The 20,208-nt window shown below is 31.3% G+C and overlaps 2 protein-coding genes across 2 annotated transcripts in view; both read right to left on the bottom strand.

The window, feature by feature from the left end:
* The window catches only part of LOC129222863 (tyramine/octopamine receptor-like), a 91,154-nt gene extending 77,808 nt beyond the window's left edge, over positions 1-13,346 (bottom strand). The window contains exon 1 of the mRNA XM_054857420.1: positions 13,148-13,346. The gene's annotated coding sequence lies outside the window, so the exon portion shown is untranslated. The remainder of the gene's footprint in view (positions 1-13,147) is intronic.
* A 2,077-nt stretch (positions 13,347-15,423) lies between these two features.
* LOC129223126 (uncharacterized) overlaps positions 15,424-20,208 on the bottom strand; it is a 96,286-nt gene continuing 91,501 nt past the window's right edge. The window contains exon 4 of the mRNA XM_054857691.1: positions 15,424-15,705. Coding sequence (XP_054713666.1) covers positions 15,424-15,705 — 282 coding nt within the window. The remainder of the gene's footprint in view (positions 15,706-20,208) is intronic.

The following is a 20,208-nucleotide window of genomic DNA, read 5'->3' as shown; positions in this document are numbered from 1 at the left end:
GTTTTGTCGCCAACTTAGCGACAAATTTGGAGATTTTGTTTTTAATCTGGTTTTAATTTGACCACTGCTGGTGATATTTAGAGAGTAAACTACTGAATCACATTAAAATTTCCAGTAATGGGGAAATGACATTAAATAGGAGTAAAAGGAAGCCATGTGATGCACACATCAGCTGGTTTTAATTAATTTAAGACTTTATGTATTACTAACATTTTTGACAAACAAAAAGCCTTAATTCCTTTCAAGTGCCAAAGCATCACCTATTTCATTTGATCTTATATAAATGTAATCTATTTATGTTTCGAAAACTGAAAAAGCAGATTTTCTTCCTTCTCTCTCCCCAATTCATCTGTGGCTTTAGCGAAACTCCCAACTTTTTAAAGAAAGTGTGTGCTTTCTTTATGCTATAAATTCTTCGAGCCCATTAATCGGATTAACGTTCACGGCCATCAAACTTGACAGTTTAAGTTCCGAAGTAGAAAAGATTAGTGTTCTGAATGAAATGGTGAAAAAAGGTATCTGTCGTTCTGTGTGGAATCAGGGCAGTGGAAATGCAATAAAAATAATTTCTTTCCTCTTTTTACACAAGGGTATTTCTGGTTCCAGACAAAATAACAGGGAATTGTAAAGTAATACATTTTTATGACTCTAAGCAATAAATTAAAGTGAATCAAGGAACTTCAAAGCGTGAGTATTTGTACAAAAAAAAAAAAAAAAATCAAGTTCGTGAAGTGAAGATGAATATTTATATTTATCTTTTTGAAACGTCGTCAAAAATTGTTTTCACATATTTTGTTTTGTTTTTGATCGCTTACTTAACAGGACACGTTTCAACGAATACACCCGCTGACCTATGAGCAAAAGAAATTTTCACATGAACAACAAGTTCTGGATTTAAATTAGTTTAAAACCTTATATTTTGTATATATATCCTATCTATTTTGTTAAAAAAATAGATAGGAAGCTATCCTAGTTTATTCTTGTAAAAATGATTTTGTATTTAAAGGGAAACATCTTTGAAAGTAAAAAACTGTGCGTTTAATTGCTTTAATTAAAATGTAAGACATCGTTCTGTCATTTAGCCGTAGAAAAAACTGCTACGATGTTGGCTGTTGTGAAATTTTGCATTAAAAAAAATTCTTTTTGCGCAAAAGCACGTCCAATGATGATGTTGCACGTGTTATCTAATGATAAAATGACAGCATTGTTAAGCATAAACAGATATACCCAAAAACATTTTTAACCTATTTAATACATTGTTTTCATGTTTTAGTTGGAACTTTGCTAAGATGAAAATAAATTCGATATAGAAGCAAATATGTATTACGTAAGCAGACGAATTTTAAATGCAAAACAAAATCTATTCTACCTTAAGGATTACATACGAGCTTCCAAAGACAAATAATATTAATAATAAAACGGGGCACAAAAACTGATAGAAAAAAAAAGGAAAAAACGATAATTTTGGTTATGAAGGAGAATTTGTCTACATTTATGTGTTTGATTTTTTTTACTAGAGAAATTTTGTCATTTTCTATTTTAAATTTTTTAGTTAGAGATTACATTTGTCATTAGAGGCATAGAATCTCCAAACAAACTTCTTCAATAGAAAAATCAGGGGTTTTGAATGATATAATTAATTTATACTTTCATAGATTTATTTATGCCCGTAATAGCATTTTAATTTCAAACGTTAGTTTAAAATTGTCAAAAAAGAAAACGGTATTGAATTTAGGGCAACGACAAATTGAGAGTTACATGATTACGTGTACACTGTAAAAAATCTCGGAAAACTCTCTGAATATACAAAAATGTTTTCCGTAATACACAGATTCGTACGCCCTCAGCAGTTTTCTGCTCTTATCAAATACATTTCCCGTTTAACAAGAAAATAAGAGTCGACGCATGCGCAGCTCACGCTTCAATTTTATACTCCAGCAGAAAATCCAAACTGAAACTCGTGAAAGCACGCAATGACTCATGTGCGAAGTAACACTCATCAAGGCCATTAGTAGAAGTTTTGTTCCTCGCATGAATTCACTGAAGATAATTTTAAAGTCTTATATTTTCTTGCTAATGTATCGTCATGAGATTGAATTTGAAGCTATGGTCACTTATTTTTAAGTACGAAGTGCAACTTCTCGACGTATGCTCGCGGAAGGAATACAAACTGAAATTAAAAACCAAATAACTGCCGAGAGGACGCCATGAAATTCGTTGCGTTGCATAACTTGTGTAGGTAATTTACTTTTTTCTTGGATACTTTTCTTTCTACCAAATGGGTAATTTTTGTAGGCAGAATTTTATTCTGTCATAAAAATCACCTTTTTGGTGACCAAAGCCTGCAAAAGACCACCCCGACGAATAGGTAAGTCGCTTTGCAACTCTATTACTTTAAAGTGATTTAGTTCATATAAATCTCGTTAAAAAAAACTATTCCTCAGTATCATTTTTTCGTTGTGAACTATTGCCATTTGAAAATATTTTACATTACGTAGGACACATATTTAAAGTGCAAGTGTGTCTAGTTTTATTCTGTAAAATTTATGAATTGAAGATTATAAAAAACTTTAAATAAGTGTTATTGTGTACTTTGTTTTTATGTGTCAATCTCAGTTAATATTTGGCTGAACATTTATGTATTAAGCATTATGAATTAAATGTTATAATATGCAAATTGTCAGGTTTGATAGTTCGTCTTTAAGGTTGCATGCTTTCATTCTCTTGCAAACAGTGTAGCTAGATTGTATGAAGTAAAAAAAAAAAAACTATATCTTGTAATTAGGAACATAGTGCTTCAGTTATCTAAATGACGATATCTCTTTAAATATTTGCATTAGCGAAACGCTTTAAATTAGTTAAATGTGTATTAATTTCTTTAACAAATAGATACATATATCTGTTTAAAAGTGTCTTCATTTTTTTTCGTTTTACGAGCCTCAATTTTACCAAAAGCAAAAAAAAAAAAAAAAGACTTAATAAAATAATTTTGTATTTTTACACCATATTAAAGTATTTGACTTATAATTTATATGATACTTTGATTTATAATGTATATGATACTTTGATTTATAATTTATATTATACATGAAATATTATTTATCTCAGCAGAGCTTCATTAGTACGATTTATTTTAGTTGCAATGTACCTGCCCTTAAGGGAAAGAAGCTGCAAATATAACAAACATGAATTATTTCTCAATAATATATTTTTGTATATATATGAAATACACAAGCAATGAATAGCAATGAGAAAAAGAAAATTAAAAGTAGCAATTATTAGTATAAAGTTGAAAGGTTGAATTCGCGGAGCTCATCAGCCGTGGAAGATCAGATTATATGGTCAAAAGACCAAAAGATATTAAACTACTTACTAAATGGAGAGTGTTTAAGCTCTAATATATGCATTACATTGGGCCAAACGCACCATATGCTAAACTATATGCAATAAACAAGAGCTTAAACCTAAAATTAAAAGTAGGGGTTTTTTACCTCGGCTAAATTAAGAAACAAGTCCCTATAATTTGTCTTCCTCAGGACAGTACCTACTGCATGCATACTAGTTTAATGTAGGACAGTCAGGAGGAATGAGTCAGTGGCAAAAATGGAACAGCTGCATTTACATGCCAAAATAAAAAGTAATATTATTTCATGTCATTGTTTTAAAAGTGATCATTTTTAAAAAACTATGTTATTAATATACAATGTACATATGGGGAGAAGACGAGGGGCGTTCACCACGCAGATTGTGCCATCGACATTTTCAGGGGTTGCTTTTTTTAAGGGGGGGGGGGCGCTTTATAGCATTTTATGGGTGCACCATCACTCTTATGGTGGGGGGGGGATTCTCGTATATATGAAATGGAATAATCATGTAATAGAGTTCAATGTTTTAATAAATAAAATATGTATTGCATTTTGCGCGCACTGTAAAAATAATATCAGTAACCTATTTTGAATAAGTATTTATGTTTGTGATGAGCTGGAAAAGGGCAAGAACAGAAGAATCAACCCGAATGGTTCCAGCAGGGGGACTTGGTGTCATATTTAAATTCATCAATTTCTCTGTTGGTACTTTTCGGTACACTTTGTTCGTCAGAGAAATTGACTTGAGGTGAACGAATTCCGGAACGCGAAGGGTAGGTAAGTCCTGTCAAATTTTATCCGAAGATAAAAGCTATCAAGTTTGATGCAAGATATGTTTTTAAGTTCTGCATTAAAAATACAATATGTTGATAGTTTTGTCTTGAAAATATTGAGAGAAAAACTGAAGTTTAAGATTGTTTAACAAACAATCCCCACTTTTCAGAAGGTACCCCCCCTCCATTTCCCCGACGATTTTGTGATTAGGAATGAAACTACTAGATTATTTCATAATTTTTAACTGTGCATATGTTATGCTGTTAACCATGCTATTTGTCATTAGAAATTCAAAAAAAAAAAAAAAAAAATCCACGAATGATTCTAAAGTTGTTTGTATTATTGCTCTTAGATATGAAAGAATTGAAACTGATATGGTATGTAATACTATAATAAAGAATTATATTTTAGAAAAAATCACGGAAAAAGGATTCCGAAATTCTCGGAAACGTTTTTGAAAATTGTTTGGAGAATTCCAAAATACTCGGAAACGTTTTCGAAACTTTCATGAACCACAGATGGACAGAATACTCAGAAACATTTCTGGAAATTACGGAAAGAGGATTCCGAAATACTCAGAAACGTTTCTGAAAATTACAGAAAGAGGATTCCGAAATACTCAGACACATTTCTGGACATTACAGAAAGAGGATTCCGAAATACTCAGAAACGTTTCTGAAAATTACAGAAAGAGGATTCCGAAACACTCAGACACGTTTCTGGACACTACAGAAAGAGGATTCCGAAATACTCAGAAACGTTTTTGAAACTTTCATGAACCACAGCTGCACGATATACTCAGAAACGTTTCCGGATTTTTTTACAGTGTACGTACATACCCATGCTTGGTACTAACTTTACATCAAGCTTTTCTAAATTAGTTTTAAATTCAAATACTGGACACAAATCTATATACATGGAAGTAGCAAATATAAATAATGTCGAACATACACGTAAACATAGTTTTCATGTATGTTATAATTAAATTAGGAAAAGTTTATCGTAAAGGTAAATACACTGTTCAAGCAAGGGACGAAGTAACTGCTCAGAAAATACTTAGAATTCCTCTCCAGAAAACGTAACTTTTGAACGCAAATATTTTTTCAAATTCGAAACCTTTCATTTCATTTTTTTCATTCTTACATGAAAGTGTTACCTGCTAGAAGTAACCAGAAACAATTTCCCAGCTAAGTTCCAATTATTTCACTCATAAATAAAAATAATTTAAAAAAAACGCCTTATTCACGGATATGAAAAAAAAAAAAAAAAGAAAAAGAAAAAAAAAGTTTAATGTTTAAATATCGAAGCCAAATTAATATCAAAGTAGTAATTTTGTTAATTGTGCAACCAAAGAGCTATTTTAATAATTAGTGGGATTCTAATATTAAACTCTCTTAAAGTACAAATTACTTTTTAGTTATCAATTCTGTTTAAATGTGTTAAAAAATAGTATTTACTAAATTTGAGAACATATTTTCAACTTATAATTTTCGTAGAATGCATAATATTGATGTATTTTCCGTCCATTATTTATTTTCACCTCAGAAATGATGACATTGATCAAGTCTGTCACGAAGGTGAGGAGTTTTCCTTTAATACGGGCCAAATGGATACATTTTCATAGACATATTTTTTTTATTCATTGCTAAAATCTGCACATGTTAAACATATGAAAACATGTTCATTTCTTTTTTTTTTAAATTAATTTACATCCCTGAAATTCAAGCTAACGGAGGTGAGAGTTCACAATAACCACACTTAACTTCAAACAGAACCACTTGTTTTTCAAACAAAATCTCATAACTACTTTATGACTGAAATTAAACAAGGGGGCTCCTTTGCAACATGGGAAATAAAATGTGATTTCATTACTATTTTCAACTTATAATTTTGGTAGAATGCCTAATAAGGTTAATGAACATGTGTGATATTTCGTTGGGCGGCGTCTCGCTCGTGATCTTCGTCCTGTTGCTTCGACAGACGAAATTTGGTGGCGCATACAAAAAATATGGACCGCTCTTCCGCAGGCAGATATTCAAACTTGGTTTCACTCCATGCCGAGTTGTGTAGCAGCTCTTAATACCTAGAATACTAATTTTTATCTCTTTTATTGTTTGTTTGGTTTGAAAATGTAATCATTTATTTGTACCATTACCACTCAACTGTGTATTAAATTGCATTCAACTATCATGCTTCCTTCAAAGTGGCAATTTTCACAAACAGGAGTGTATTTAACTGTGTTATCAGAAAGCGAGTCCAAACCTTCATATGCAGTAAATAAACGTATTTACGTTGTCCTGAAAGGTAGTGAAATTGTGGTTTACGTTAGACTGACTTTAAGATAGATATATTAATTGGAACACGTGAAATTCGACTGCCCAATCACTCTGATAAAAGGCAATTTTCCCCCGTTATACCATGACGGGTTATTTTCTAGTTTAATCATAAAATTCAATATCGAATTCATTTCTTAATTAGTTATTCCTTGCATATTATTTCCCTTCCATCAAGAACGACAGGACGACATATAACTAAAATTGCTATAAATTAGATTTACTACAAAAACGTCACGAACACGCCGTAAAAGTGAAAAAAAAAAAAAAAAAGTGAAAAAAAAAAACCAACCGGAAATTAAATTTGAAATGTTGAAATGAAAATCAAACGCTGCTATGGTATTTTGGTACATTTTCCGAAAATATCAAAATTAGACTAAAGATATTTTCTGCTCCAAAAACCACATATAAGGCAGTGAGAAGCAAAGGGATGTAAGTGGACATTGTCAAGTTTTGAGTAAAATGCGTTTAAAGATAACATCCTAGGTAGACTTTCACTGATTTTTTTTTCTAAATCATGCTGTATAGCAGCAACCACCAGGGCTACTAGTACCGTCTCTTGCCCCAAGACAGAGAAGAGGTTCACCTACCATGTGTACTGGTTATTTCCAAATTTTAAATTTTGCCACTTATATCCCTTTGCTCCCCACTGCCTCGTATGTATCCTAAAAGACTGCAACCAGTATTTTTTTTCCTTTTAGATTGTTCTAAATTGACAATTGCAGGTTATATATATAAGAACATTTTTTGTATGTTTCGCTGCTGTTTTTTCCGCCCGAATTTTAAATATAGAATCCATCGATGTGAAAGAACTGTCTCTTTACTAAGTTATTACCAAAAAGTCTTTAATAGCTACAATAGAATAACGTTTTTTACGCAATGAATCGAAAACATGATGAAGTGGAATGAGGGGCAAAGTGAAATAGATAAGATGGCTAATCTTTTTCAAAACGAACTAATCGGAAAATTGTTTTGAAAATTACAGTAGATAAAGGAAGAACATTGTAATTTTTATATAACTTGCTTTGATCCGGTATTTTCATTTTTGGTAGTAAATTTCCATCTTCAAAAAACAAGTGGAAAATGTTCACCTTTTTTTTCCCATGCGGCAGAGTGAAACATAAAATATTTTTTTAATGAACCAATAATTTAATAATTAATTAATTAATGTGTGAAGAAAAATACATTAGTGAGTAAACGAATAAATAAACAAGAAAATAAGTGAATTAATGAATAAATAGGCGGATAACTAAATGTAAATAAATTAATTAATAAAGTAATACATTAAGTGATTTAGTAAACGATTCAGTGAGTAAACAAAATAAACTATTTTACTGTGCGCCACATGTACTTAACTCATTGTAAAAAATATTTAAAATACAAATAAGCTTAATATAAATACCTCTCCGAATATCAGAAGGTGTGTATTAATATTTAAAATAAAAAAATAATTACTTTATTATTTATAACAAAAATAATTTCTGACTTACCACAAAATATTACAAACTGAGTATCAGTTTTTGAAAACTGCCTGTATCATCATATGCTTTAATATTCGGCGATATTTTTTCCTGACTGGAATAGAGTACATGTGCTACTATGTAGTTAAAATATCACCAGATAAGTGGCGCTAAAAGCAGAGTTAATATATCTCCATTTCAATTTGTCCCACATTCCCTTTTTTATATTTTGTTTTTAAAACTTAAAGCTTACTTCTATTAGTAAACTCTTCCGACCATTAAAACTGCTAATAATCTAAGTATTTAATTACCACATTTTGGGGTTATTGTAAGAATGAATGATTGAAATAATATTGGAAAAAATACTTCTCTTTTACTCTTTTCCTTTAGTATTTGAAAAGAGGTATCCCGTTTCTTGTGAGTATTTAACACTAAAATAACTTTTTTTTTTCATCACACTAAGGGGCTTGTTCCCCGGTTCTTGCCGTCCACCGTCTATTAGGAAAAATTAAATAAAAATAAACCTTACGCGATTTAAACAAAATATTTAAAAAAAACCCTCCCATTCCCTTAAAAAGTATAATTTAGGAAAATAGATCCATATAATTGGAAAAATATTAAAAGCTCGTTCTAACACGAAGACCCAAAGAATTTGATTTAAAAAAAACGCTTGACCAAGTTATTAGGAAAAAAGAGTAAAGTAATTTACAAAGTTATGGTATCTAGAAACATTTTGTGATTTAGTTTAACGTTAGAATTAAGTTCGACGAAGGAGTTTTGCTAAAATAAAACATTTTATATCTGCAGTTCAAACTAACTCAAAAAATTGAAACAGGCTTAATGTAATACAGAAAAAAATATTAATTCGAAAGACGAAGAACTTTGACGGTTGTTGGAAATATGTTATGTCTTTATGAGGCAATTTACATAATATTTTAGTTTTAAAATATAATTTACAAAATAAATCATTCGAAATTGAAAAAAAAAAAGAAAGAAAAAAGAAAAACCCGAAATAAAAATACCTGGAGCTCGAAGAAATTATGTACCAAATTTCAAGGGTGTAAGTGCTATGGCGCTCATGGATACAGGCACGCCACATATATATTTTCACAAAATCTTTGACGTTGTTTTTTTACGTTTTATCATGATTAGTTACACTTTGTAAGAAGCTCTGAAATCAATCCCTAGTTATTTTATTTTTACTTAATGTATCGTTTAAAAACTCCGTACCAAATTAATTTTAACTGATATTTAATAAAATATGAACGAATGAAAATGCGCTCGAGGAGAAAATGCATGTGTTTATTCATTTCATAATTTTCAAAAGCTTTTAAAGAAACCTTACTCAACTGCTCTTCAAGCTTAAAAACATGAGAAAACTAAATGAGAAACAAGTAAACCTTAAATAATATCACTTTAAATTAATTCAATTCTGGATCAAAGTGAATTGAAATAAGCTAGGTTTCAACAATGGACTTTTTGAACTTTAGTTTGGAAACAGGTTTACAGAAAGCAAAATGTTAAACATAAATATTAAAAAAAAAAAAAAAAAAAAAAAAAAAACGTTTATTGTGGAAATATTTATTTAATGTATCAGTCCCAAAACCTATAATAGTAGGAAATAATTGATTCTTAATTCATTTAAACCGAAAAAAACACACACATAAAATTACTATACTATTTTTTAAAATAAATTGCATCACATGATTTTTTTCTTTCAAAAATAAAGCAGGGGAAAAACCACTATAGTATTGTCGATTTTTTTATCAAAGGTGTTTTTTTTCCCCGAGAACGTCGTAACTTCCTAATACTTTAACAAAAAAAAATTTTTTCACCGCTTTGGGCCAAAAAAAAAAAAAAACTTTCATTTTGGTTGTTTTGTCGAAAAAAACTATTTTTTTTCTTTACGCATTGTTTTAACCAAAGAGTCACCCGGAATGGGGATCTGTGGGCTCCGTTGGTTTCAACGTCTTCCTAATAACGCGAAGGTCAGGAGTTCAAATCCTCAAAGGCCAAACAATTCATTTTGATAATTTATTTCCGTCAGCAGAGTTCTAATACAAACTTGAAAGAACATATAATCTGAACTGAACTTAAAAGCAAGACTCTTAACAGCAGTTTGGTTGTTGCTAAAATTGGGAAACAAAAATTTTATGCTGTTTTCGTAAATCGCAGTAAAACATAAAAAAATAAATTTTCACAAAAAATAAGCATATGTTACCATTTATTTAGACATTATCTATTGGGCAAGAAAATGTAGTTCTTGAATGTTTAACTTTTCTTTCACTAGCTTTCTGATCCAAATGACAAAAAATATATAATCTTAATTCATTGGGGAATGGTTCTGAACCTCTGATGTGCTGTTGCAATAAAATCAGGAAACAAAAGTTTATTTTAACATAGCAAAACGCAGTATCATATATATTATCTTTGAAAGTTTTTTTTTGGGGGGGTTCGCCATAACTTTCTTAATACTTCATCAAACTTCACAAGTACGACATTATTTTACCGATTTTTTCACTGCAACAAACAATAAACAAAAAGTCTCATTTCAGCTGTTATTGGAAAAGTTATACATAAAAGCAAGATTTGTTTAATATCTGCTGCGAATGCTTCACACTGGTCAGCTAGCAAAATTTGAGCGTTTTTCTTCAGTTAACGGAGAAGTTTTTATTTACAAAAGTTACCACTCAAACATCTGAGTGTTTTAGATGGTAATTCTTTGCATTTTAGTTAACTGTTCGAAAAAAGTAAACGATGAAATGTGTATTACTAAAGTACATAATGCACAATATATATCTTACTCATTTTTATTAAAGGTAACCTTTTTCGTCCGGTAGCTTTACCAAAAAAATTAACACTGCAAGATGTCTTTGTAAGGTTTACTTTGCCTATATTTATGAATAATGGAACACAAATATGTCATTTTTTTTTTGAGAAAGTACAGTCGAACCTGTATAATGTAATAGTCATTTTGCCACGAAAAAACATTCTAATAAGCGGGATATTCCATTAACCGGGATTAAAATAACACATTACACTGGTTTGGTACGTTAAAAAATGCATTATATTAAACGAAATATCCTTTTAAGCGATATTCTAATTAGCGAGCTTGATTGTATTGACTTTTCTTCATTTTTCAGAGAAGCATTTTTTAACATGACGAATTTTTTGTAAAGAGTTAAATGAAAGGCTAAAAATGTACATTTATATTATCCATTGATTTCAATCTTAGAAACACGTAATAAAAAAATATGAAGCATGGCAATGACATAAGTAGGGGAATGTGGGGCAAAATGCAACCCATCTAGTACTACGTTAACTATGTAGTACCACATGTAGTGTATTCCATTCCGGAAAAGATTACCTCTGAAGATCAAAACATATGATACTACAAGCCCCTTTTCAAAAATTCACACTCAAATTGTAATTTTTTGCTATTATCAAACAATAAAGTTTTTGTTATTAAAATTTTAAATATTATTTGAGACCTACTAATATTCGGTGCGGTATCTATTTAAATAAAAATTCAGCTTATTCGTATTTTAAATATTTTTTAAAACTAGTCAAGCGCATGCGGGGCGCGAAATGGATGGGTCAAAGTGAAAGTGAAATATTTTCTTTTGCTTAATATATCAATCATTTATAAAATCACTTGCGTATTCATTTAATAAATTATTAGTTTAAATTTCTGCATTTAATAACTTACGTATGTATTCATATATATATATATATATATATATATATATATATATATATATATATATATATATATATATATATATATATATATATATATATATATATATATGATTCACTTATTTTCTTTTACATCAACAATTTTATTCACTAAATTATTTTTATTCATATCTTAATTAATTAATTAATTAGTGTAATGTTCCATTATCTTTTCAGTTATTCAGTTACTTCATTTTGCTCATTCATTTGATTTAAAAAAAACGAAAAAAAAAAGAGATTTCATTGGAAAAATATTTCATTTTTCCCTTTGCCCCATAAAAAATAAAAGTGAACATTTTCCCCCTTTTATAAGCACAAATTTACTGCCGAAAGTAAAAAGAAATGTTTCAACGCAAGTTTCATACACTGTTCTTTCTGTATGTACGGTAATTTTTAAAACAAATTTCCAATTTGTTCATTTTGAAAAATGTACGTCATCTTAATCCACTACTTAGAAAACTATAGCTATTTAATAATTTAAAATAAAATAAAATTGTAAGATTTTATTCCGAAACTATATTATAAATTTTTTTTTCAGAAATAAAATCATGGATACCTCAAAAATAATATCAACACATATGTTCCAAAGGGCAATATTTTATGGTAATATAAAATCAATTTGTTATTGCACATAATTTAGTGGAAGTACTTTTCGATAAAAAACTGAATACATTACTGACTTAATGTTTGGTGCTCATGATATAATCCGCAAGTGCTGAAAAATAAAGAGTTATTTGCGGTATGTAATATCACAAGGACCAACAGCCAAAAGTTTTAAAAACTACTGTCTTTGATATTGTGAGAACGAAAACCTTTTGAATATAAAACGGGACTTCGCAAGTAAATCCAAAACATTTCTACTTTAAAACACCGATTAAAATTGCAGAAAACTATTTTCTTTTCAATGTAAGGTTTTCAAGCATGTTTATTGTGTTTCGAGACTTAAACATCCTGATTTTTTATTTCGTATTTCATAGGTTACTTGGAATTATTAAATAAGGAACTACTGACTTTCACTCAATAAACTAAATATGTATTTAAAAACTAAAATGAACCTCTGATGTTCACATGAAATATTCATCACTTAAAACTTTACATATCGTAAATGTTTTTTTTTTTTTTTTTTTGCTTGTTGTTTACTTTCTTTCTTTCTTTGTTATTATTATTTTTTAAATTTTACTATGTTTGTATACATTCCACTTGAATTGCAATCCATTTGCAAAGGACACTCTAAGGTAAATTCATTTTTTGCAATGGAAATGCGACAAATAACCTCTTCTATGCTTTTGAAATTTTTAAATTCATTTATCGTAAGTTTGTTACTTATATGCTTTAGAAAACTGAATAAATATTGATGTTTAGGACATTTTATTTATTTATTTATTTTTTCAAAATACTATGCGGATGATATTTATACAAAATGAATGGTCAAGAATTAAAAACACTTTACTTATAAAAAAAAATGTATAAAACTTACTTAAAACTGTAGCAGGGAAAATGCAATCATGCTTTTTTGCAATTAAGCTCCTAAAAGAGTTTTCAAATACGTATATGCCATTTGATTGCAATTGGAAAACTTTTCCTTAAATTTTCAGCCCGAGTCAATGTTTATAGGAACCACAACAGTGCTCTGGAACAAACCGAATGAACTGTTTGACTCCGGGAGGAGAAATGCAATCGGGATTCTTCGGTAGGAGACCGGAGAGGAACACAGAGCGGGAATGCCTCTGATGACGCAATAGGCGTCTTCGCGGTGATTGGCGAAACCCGGAAAAATCGTTCGCTTTGAACAGTGCAAGCCAACTGTGCGCTTGCGTTGATCCGCGGAGCGCGAGAACGTGGGAAAAGCACAGGAAGGTGTGAAGAAAGGAGTTTGGCCAGAAAATGCTCGAAACAATAAACTTCTTAAATGTTTTGACAGTAATTTGGCAGACGAAATAATTGCGCCCTTCAAGGGAATTGTTCTTAGAGTGTTTGCAACTGCACGAACGCACAAGGAAAATATTTTGCTATGAGAATAGCTAGCACAATTGTATTAGATAAAATGGTTAATTACTCACGCATATATATATATATATATATATATATATATATATATATATATATATATATATATATATATATATATATTTATATATATATATATATATATATATATATATATATATATATATATATATATATATATATATATATATATATATATTTATATATATATATATATATATATATATATATATATATATATATATATATATATATATATATATATATATATATGTATGTAAGTGTGTGTGTGTGCAGGGTGAGGGAGGGGGCGCAACCTTTATACAATTATTTTACTTTTTAAATATTGTTGATTTATCTATAAATTTATTTCGCTTACTTGCTCATATTCTAAAAGAAGATCTATCATTTCTGCATTCTCAATGAGCACCAACATTTTCAGTAATTACTTGCACGCTGTCTGATAAAGGCAGCGTTTTGCAAGATGCAAAAAACATTTATTTTTGAGAAAAAAAAATTATCCATTTGAAGCCGTTTAAAACCTTTACATCCTAATGTATCTACAACACTAAAATATTTAAACACCCTTGTTGTTTTGATAATGGTTCTAACGATTAATGCCTACTTTCAAGAAACTGGTTATGTGAGAAATCGGATAAGTGGGTGCCCATCTTTAAAGGATTAACAAGTTATGGATAATGTAAAGAGCAATGATTTTCGTTGACTAGTTTACAAGTAAATAAATACCTTTGTGCTGAACAGTAAAGTAAGACAAAACAACGTTAGTCGAAGCACAAATTTGTAAATTACAGCAGACACGTGGTTCGGCGTTACAGGGAACGCCTTTTTCAATGCAGAAAATAATGAGCTTATGGATGAAAAGACATCCGATAAAAGCCTTTTTTTGGCTTTTGTCGGATGTCTTTTCATCCATAAGCTCATTATTTTCTGCATTGAAAAAGGCGTTCCCTGTAACGCCGAAACACGTGTCTGCTGTAATTTGCAAATTTGTGCTTCGTCTAACGTTGTTTTGTCTTACTTTAGTTTACAAGTGTTTTATCACCAAAACGGAATAGATATTCGAAAAATAATTTTTCCCTCCAAATTCCGCCCTTTATTCTGAATCAGATCAGATCCATGAGGTTGTTCGCCTTACTTCAAGACAGAAGCAGGTCTCTTCAGAGGATCCTCGCGTACCAAGCCAACACAAAAAAATCAGATGTTGTGCAGTGAACTCTTCAGTATGACATTTGGCGCAAACTGGAAAAGTCCTATTACCATGGGAAAATCTGAGGGTTTTTAGATGACCTGTTCTTAGGCGAGTCAAAGCAGTTTGATCACTCCTGTCACCCTCAAATCCAAGGGAAGTACCAGGACCCTCGCAAAAATACCATGAATGCTCAGGAGGACATCTCGAAGAGCTGTTTATAGTAGCCTTACATCTGGAGTATAGTTCAAGGTACGTCAGAGGATCTCCACTATTCTGAGTCATAATAGAGCCTTTTTTCGCCAGTCCATCCGCAATATCGTTATATCTCAAATTCACATGAGATGGAATCCATTGTAAATGGAGGTCACTAGAACCGGACAGACTCTTCAGCTTTTTAACATATCTTATTCCCTTTTGATATGCAATGAATCTCCAATTTTGCAAGTATTGGATTGAACTGCATCTGTCTGATAGAATCCATGTCTCTCTAGAGAAACGTTGCTTAGCAATATAATCCAGAGCCATGTCAATGGCGATCAATTCAGAGCAGAACACGGAGCAGTAATCAGTATTTCTACTTTTATATATATAAGAGATATTTCTTCATTTCCAGACTTAACAACAACTCCACTTCCAGTGTTCTCTTCAATTCTGCTGCTGTCTGTGTAGATCAGAACAACCTCAGTAGGAATACTATTAATCATTTGTAAAGCAACCTGTATTAAGTATTCAGGATGTTGAGTTGTCATATTTGTACGGATAAATAACTCTGTATGAAAATAAACCTCAGGCATCTGGTCCAATGGGGATTCGATGGGCTTTAAAGAATTAGATTCCACAGTAAGTTTTAATACGTTTAACTTCTTAGCACTACTGAGAAGACTATTCCTTTTCAATCTTTGGTTATTTTGCTACCAGAATACAAAGGTTGCAGCACGATGCTGATCACGGTAACTCATGAGCATGCTGAAGTATTTTGTAAGGTTGGGGATCACGGGACGCGGGAGCGTCCCGCCGCCATTGAAACCAAATGTATGCAGCCAACAAAAGCAAATCCACTGCCAAAGACGAAAGAAAATAAAAGCGACCAAGAACAGTTTACACGACAGAACAAGTTGGGGTTTTCTGTGTTTTTCATCCCTCTGTATCTCAGCCCCATAAAGACACACGGAGTTGATGTTTGGTACACTCAATCTCTAGTAGACCCTGATGCCGTAAACCAAAATACAATCCCCTGGACCATCAGTGGGAGGATGAATTAAAGTTATAAAATCGCTGTTCAAAAAAGTTTTCGCTTTCTTTGACACGGCTACAGCAAAGACGAAAAAAGGAATCAAGCTGAAATTTCGCACACACATTCCTTGTGCCCTACTGATGTGCCTTTTGTGCCATTTGACCCCCTCTTCCACCTCCTCGTTTTTACCCCACAAATCTTACCTTCCTGGGGTTCTGCAGCAGCCCCCCGGGGGTTATGGTAATGATTTTTTGTATACATATTCTTGGGGGGCCATTGAGGACATATACAAAAATTAAAACCCCAGCGACATCATGGGCCGGAGTAATTAAAGTTTGAAAATCACTAATTTCCCCTAAATTCATATGTGCTTACTCTCAGCTTATAGGGTTTGTTAATCTCTGACTGCAATTGCAAGGCTAGAACAGATCTAAGATCTAACGACTATTCAAAAGTTGTCTTTCGAAATGAAATTCCAATCAAGACTAATAAAACAGATCCAACAGTTGCACCTAGGCGTTAAATCGCGGATATCACTAATTTGCCACAGCGACTGCTCATGCGCGCGGACTAAGCTCATTCGGCTTTCTGTTTTAAGATTCTATGTAGTTTGTTTATATTTAAGCAGAGAAACATTACTGAATAAGATTAGAATACAGTCCCCCCCCCCCCGTCAGTTTCGCCGATATGAAATTTTTTTTCTTCCTATTGTTCAGTTTTGATATATTTAAGGGCGAAGAAATTTTAACTGGCGGCGAAACTGGGGTTACACCATGAAAATATTTTGCGTGACATATTATATGTAACTATACGCAAATGTATATGATACATCTAATTTTATAGTTAAAATCGAAAATTAGCGCTTATTTATTGGTTTGCTTATTTTCTAAATTAATGCATTTTTCACAAACATAACACATTATGAATTGAAATATATGATATATTTGTGTGGATATCCGTGTTTTGTAGTAATTTGCTAACAGACAAAAATTTTGCAATTAATTTAAGCAAGACTTTTGAAATGAGATAAGTTAACGCGCATACGCAGTCGCTGTGGCAAATTTGTGTTATCCCCAATTTGACGTACAGTAGTTGCATACATCTTCTGACTCATTCAAATTTAAAATATTTAAAGACATGGGGGGGGGGTTTGCTTGGTCATAACATACGTTATTTTGTCTTTTTAGTGAGCTTTTAAAAAAAACTAGGTATTAAACAAGACAAATGTTCGATTAAAAGAAAGGTAAATTACCCAACAATTAAAATTATCCCATAAAACGTAAAATAATCCACGATTTAAAAAAACAAATCATTAAAAAAATACTAAATTGATATAGATCGCAAGTTGTAAAAAATTAAAAAACTTCATGAAAATGATGAATAATCCATCAAATAAAAAAATCTGTAATAGAATTTAATGCGAACTTGTAAAATACTTGACAACAATATAATTTAAAATATAGTATTTTATTATCCAAGCAGTTTTCTTTAAAACAGAGAGGATACAAGGATTGCAAAAAAAAATTAAACGGCCCAATTCTCACCAAACGAACATAGAATCGTGCTGGTCAGAAAATAACATGACGTAAAATTAAGCTTGCCATTATTGTTCCTTAGGAACACAAAACAACTTTGTTTTAATTGAATATTTATGACTTGAAATTCTGAATTCTAAAAATACAGACAAAGTAATAATATCAATGCAAAAAGATGTGATATCTCAGCAAAAACAACCCTGTTGTAAAAATTTCCCCGCCAAGAAAATTTTTAACTCTTCCCCACAAAAAAGGAAACCTTCATCCTAAACCAAAAAAAAAAAACCTCAATCGGAAAAAGTCATAATATCTAGTTTGCCTGCCAAGTATCTGCCAAACTATCATCCTCCCTGACTCCTCTTTCATCACTACTACTTCCATTAGATCCTCCTCACACCTTCACTTCCTCAGAAATATGGATAGATGCTTTAAATTGTTTATCTAGTTTGGCGGGAAGCTTTTTGCTCACCAAGCAACCACCTCAACTAGAAAAGCTTTCCGCCAAACAAGATAAACAATTTAAAGGATATATCCATATTTCTGAGGAGTTGAAAGTGGGAGGAGGATCTAACGGAAGTAGGTGTGATGAAAGAAGAGAACAGGGAGGATGATAGTTTGGCAGATACTTTGCGGGCAAACTAGATATCATGACATTTTAAGGCTGAGGTTTTTTTTTTTTTTGGTTTAGGATGAAGACTTTCTTTTTTGTGGTGAAGAGTTAAAGATTTTCTTGGCGGGGAAATTTTTACAACAGGTTTGTTTTTGCTGAGATACTTCTTAACCACAACGGCTGCAAATCAACCTCATAGAGGACACTATCGGTTGGGGTGCTTTTTCGCAGACCTGTAATTAAATGTGCCGCACTCAGCTGTACCCTTTCTAGCTTTTAAAAATTTGTATCTGATGCGACATGATATATTTGATATCCATATTCAAGAATAGGTCTAATTAAGGCAACATAAGTTGTTTTCAATGTTCTGGCGTCAGAACCCCAATCGCAACCCGGAGATGAACTTTAGTATAATAAGTATCTTTCTAGCTTTAGTTACAATCAAATTAATGTGCTTGTTAAACGTTATTTCGGGATCAAGTACGAAACCCAGGTATTTGGGATTTCTCTCACATTGCAAGAGATGATCATTAAGATAGATTTTTGGACAATATTTATACAAATGCTTGTTAGTTGTGAAGAAACTAGTGACAGATTTAGTAGGATTGAAACATAATTTATGTTCTGGAGCAAAACGATGCTGAATTCTCTTCAGTGAGCTATTTAGAGTAGACTCCAGCATGTTAATGTCAGATCCACTGCTCCAAAGTATAATGGCATCAGCAAACAAACCTATCTTATAGTCACTAGTACTTACAGGTTCTATTCCAGAGCTAAATAGACTAAATAGTAGAAAACTCAATACAGAGCCCTGAGGTTGTTCCCTGTTCTGAGCGGAAAGTGCCAGAAATAGTTCCGTTGTAATTGACATTAAATACTCTATTTCTGAGAAAATCGTAAATCCACAAAAAGGCCTTCCCATCAATAGAAAAGTTTTCGTATATCTTAATTATCAGTCTATTTTTCGATACTCTGTCAAAAGTCTTTGTCAAATTAAGTTAGAGCCGCAATGGTATGTTTGTTCAGATACTCGTATTTTTACAACTTTGTATGTATTTAGAAATTTTATAATTTTACAAAAAAAAAAAAGTCAAAAAAGAATCAGAAATAAGTCCGAAACTTAAAATAAGTGTCTGAAGCAGCGTTCCTGAATCTTGTTTTGACTTTTGTACCAATTATTGGCACATTGAGTTAAAATGTATCATTTTATAAAAATAATTGTATTTCGTTAAATTTGTTCCTGTGAGTGTTTACTTATATATTTCAGGGGTTGTGCACAAATGATGTCACGAGGCGGTTCATATGACAGGAGGAAGGGATAACAAAAAGTATGACATCATGCCTTTTTAATAGCAACATGTTTAAGAAAAGTAGCATGTCCTGTAACAGCAAGATGCTCGAGATGTAAAAGCAAGATACGGTGCAAGTGCCCCGTGTCTGACACGAGCATCTCGTAAGGCACGTTGTTTTATTTTTAATGCCTATCTGAGACTCGTTCTCGTAAAAATGGATAGAATAAGTTGTAAATAAACTTCCTTACCATAAATAACATTACTTTTGCAGCATTTTTCTTGTGTAAACCACGTCCTGCATCTTGATAATTAGCCATAAGCTTTTTTTTTTATGCGAAGCAGTTTTTTGTGATGGAAATGTAATCTAAGCATTTTTACCGAACTTTTAGCCAGTATTACGCAAAAAGTAAAGATGAAATCAAACCTTTTACTCTTTGATTGTGTGTGTTTTCCACTCCATTTATTTCAAAATAATTATCACATTTCCCGCTGCTCAGGCGTAACCCTTCTCTACACAAAACTAAAATTGCAAAAAAAAAAAAAATAAATAAAAAAAAAATGAATAAATAAATAAATAAAATAAATAAGTAAATAACTTACAATTGCCTATGTAGTTATTTTGTGCAAAAAAAGGAAACAAAAACACGCAT

The sequence above is a fragment of the Uloborus diversus genome, chromosome 5, assembly GCF_026930045.1.
Source record: "Uloborus diversus isolate 005 chromosome 5, Udiv.v.3.1, whole genome shotgun sequence".
Classification (NCBI taxonomy): domain Eukaryota; kingdom Metazoa; phylum Arthropoda; class Arachnida; order Araneae; family Uloboridae; genus Uloborus; species Uloborus diversus.
This window is presented reverse-complemented; position numbering and strand designations above follow the sequence as displayed.